This window comes from Haplochromis burtoni, unplaced genomic scaffold (assembly GCF_018398535.1).
Source record: "Haplochromis burtoni strain Fernald_Lab_line unplaced genomic scaffold, NCSU_Asbu1 Contig_171, whole genome shotgun sequence".
In the NCBI taxonomy this organism is placed as follows: domain Eukaryota; kingdom Metazoa; phylum Chordata; class Actinopteri; order Cichliformes; family Cichlidae; genus Haplochromis; species Haplochromis burtoni.
The window spans coordinates 258,425-260,455 of NW_024582532.1; the positions used below are offsets into that span (position 1 = coordinate 258,425).

At 35.3% G+C, this 2,031-nt stretch overlaps 1 protein-coding gene across 1 annotated transcript in view; it reads right to left on the bottom strand.

The window, feature by feature from the left end:
- The window catches only part of LOC102296947 (elongation factor 1-alpha), a gene marked incomplete in the record, with an annotated part of 9,183 nt that overhangs the window by 6,201 nt on the left and 951 nt on the right, over positions 1 to 2,031 (bottom strand). The window contains 2 exon segments of the mRNA XM_014339601.2: positions 1 to 134; positions 1,654 to 1,806. Of these exon segments, the coding sequence (XP_014195087.1) occupies positions 1 to 134; positions 1,654 to 1,797 (278 nt within the window).

The following is a 2,031-nucleotide window of genomic DNA, read 5'->3' on the forward strand; positions in this document are numbered from 1 at the left end:
GGGGCATCAATGATGGTCACGTAGTACTTGCTGGTCTCGAACTTCCACAGAGCGATATCGATGGTGATACCACGCTCACGCTCGGCCTTCAGTTTGTCCAGCACCCAGGCGTATTTGAAGGAGCCCTTTCCCATCTAAACCACAAAAAGCAAAGTAGAGGGAAGAATCAGTCAGAAAGGTTTAACAGAAGAGATTTTATTTAATCGGTTTTATTCATAGATCTGAGAAAACTGAAGTCCAGCTTTAACAGAACTGAATTTAGAGAATTTTACTTTCCTATTTTAATTTATTGTTAATCTTATAGAAATACAAGCATCCTTCACCACAGTGTTCATGACCTTGAACCTTTGACAAAATACAAATACTAAACTCCAGTTAATCCCTTAATCTGAAAAGGTAAAATCACCTTTTAACTGGCTCATAATGAGCTTTTTAAGGGGTGATTATGCAACTACGCTAGGCAGACAATCTGAGTTAGCTTGTTTAACAGAGGTACATCCTGAAAGGTTGATTCTGTTAATCTGGTTGCAGCGTTTTCAGAGGTATATGCATTTTACTGTTTTTTTTACCCATTTCATAAGCAAACAAAATATATATAATGAACTTATTCTTAAGTAAAGTAAACCCTACTAAAAAATGGTTAAAATCTTTTGTGATAAGGCCAAAACATGTTTTGCCGCGCAACAAAAACTTTAATGAGCAGGGTTTGGTTAATTCAGTACCTCATAAATAAGTCTTATTTTTAAATAATTTTTTTCTAGACCTAAAGCTGTTTTTCTTCAGCTTACATTCAGGAGAGCATACTTTTAAAAAATGAACCTCTGTTCAGCCTAATAGCACCAAAAAATTTACAGGCTAGGTGAGAAAAATTATGTAAAACAACATTTTTTTGTACCTTATACAGTCAACCAGAATAGTTTCTGTATGTTTTTGTATGTTTTGTGAATTGATTAAAACAGGCTTTCTTATGAAAATGCTGCATTTTTCTGCCTTGTGTTTGTCTTTGTTAAATTCTTGTTTTCAAGGTCTGCTAAGCATTCTTTGGCATCCTTCAATGTCTGTGCCTTACTGAGCCCTAGGTTTCAGTGCTAATATCCTGTATTCATCCTAGTCCTATCGTAGAATACAGAATGTATCCAAAAACATTGGTTATTGGAACATTTCATGTTATAATATACAAGTAAAAAATTATAACATATAATTTTCATGATAGATATCATGTATAATGATTATCTTATATTGTATGGTCTTTACATTAGATTATAAACCACCTTAAGGGGAAAGCAGTGATTTGTTGCTATATTAAAACATGAATTGAATGTTTAATAAATTTCACTTTCAATGTTAAATTAATTCAGTTTCCCCTAAAATGTTGCGTAATCTTAAATATATAATTATATACAAGCAAGATTTTAACTCTTATTTTGCACGACATAAATTAACCTAACATTTAAATCTTTATGCGTATTTTGCGCTTGAGGGCAGTGTGTATTTTTTAACAGTAGATGGCGGTTTTACCCAAATAATATCATTGAACAGTTATTCCACCACACCCCACCGTCTACTGTTATGGCATTTTACCTCAGTCTCACTGTTATATCCCATACAGTGTTTATGCGGTAAAAAGCCTAAGATTAGGCCGCAGTCACCCACCTCAGCGGCTTCCTTCTCAAACTTCTCGATGGTTCTCTTGTCGATTCCTCCGCACTTGTAGATCAGGTGACCGGTGGTGGTGGACTTGCCGGAGTCGACATGTCCGATGACCACGATGTTAATGTGGGTCTTTTCCTTTCCCATTTCGATTTACTGTTTTTAAACAACATGAGGAGCAGTCATTTCCACTTTTCAAATACATAATGTGCCATATATAATAGTAGTTGTCCCCAAAATGGTGTGAGCCCAGTGAACGCCATTGTGGCTCATTGCCTTCACCGAACGTTAAGGATCCCTGTTTTTCTGCAGAGTTATTAAATTAATGGGGGATTCGTGTTTAATAAAATGAAATAATTCAGGCTCCAATTTATCTCACAG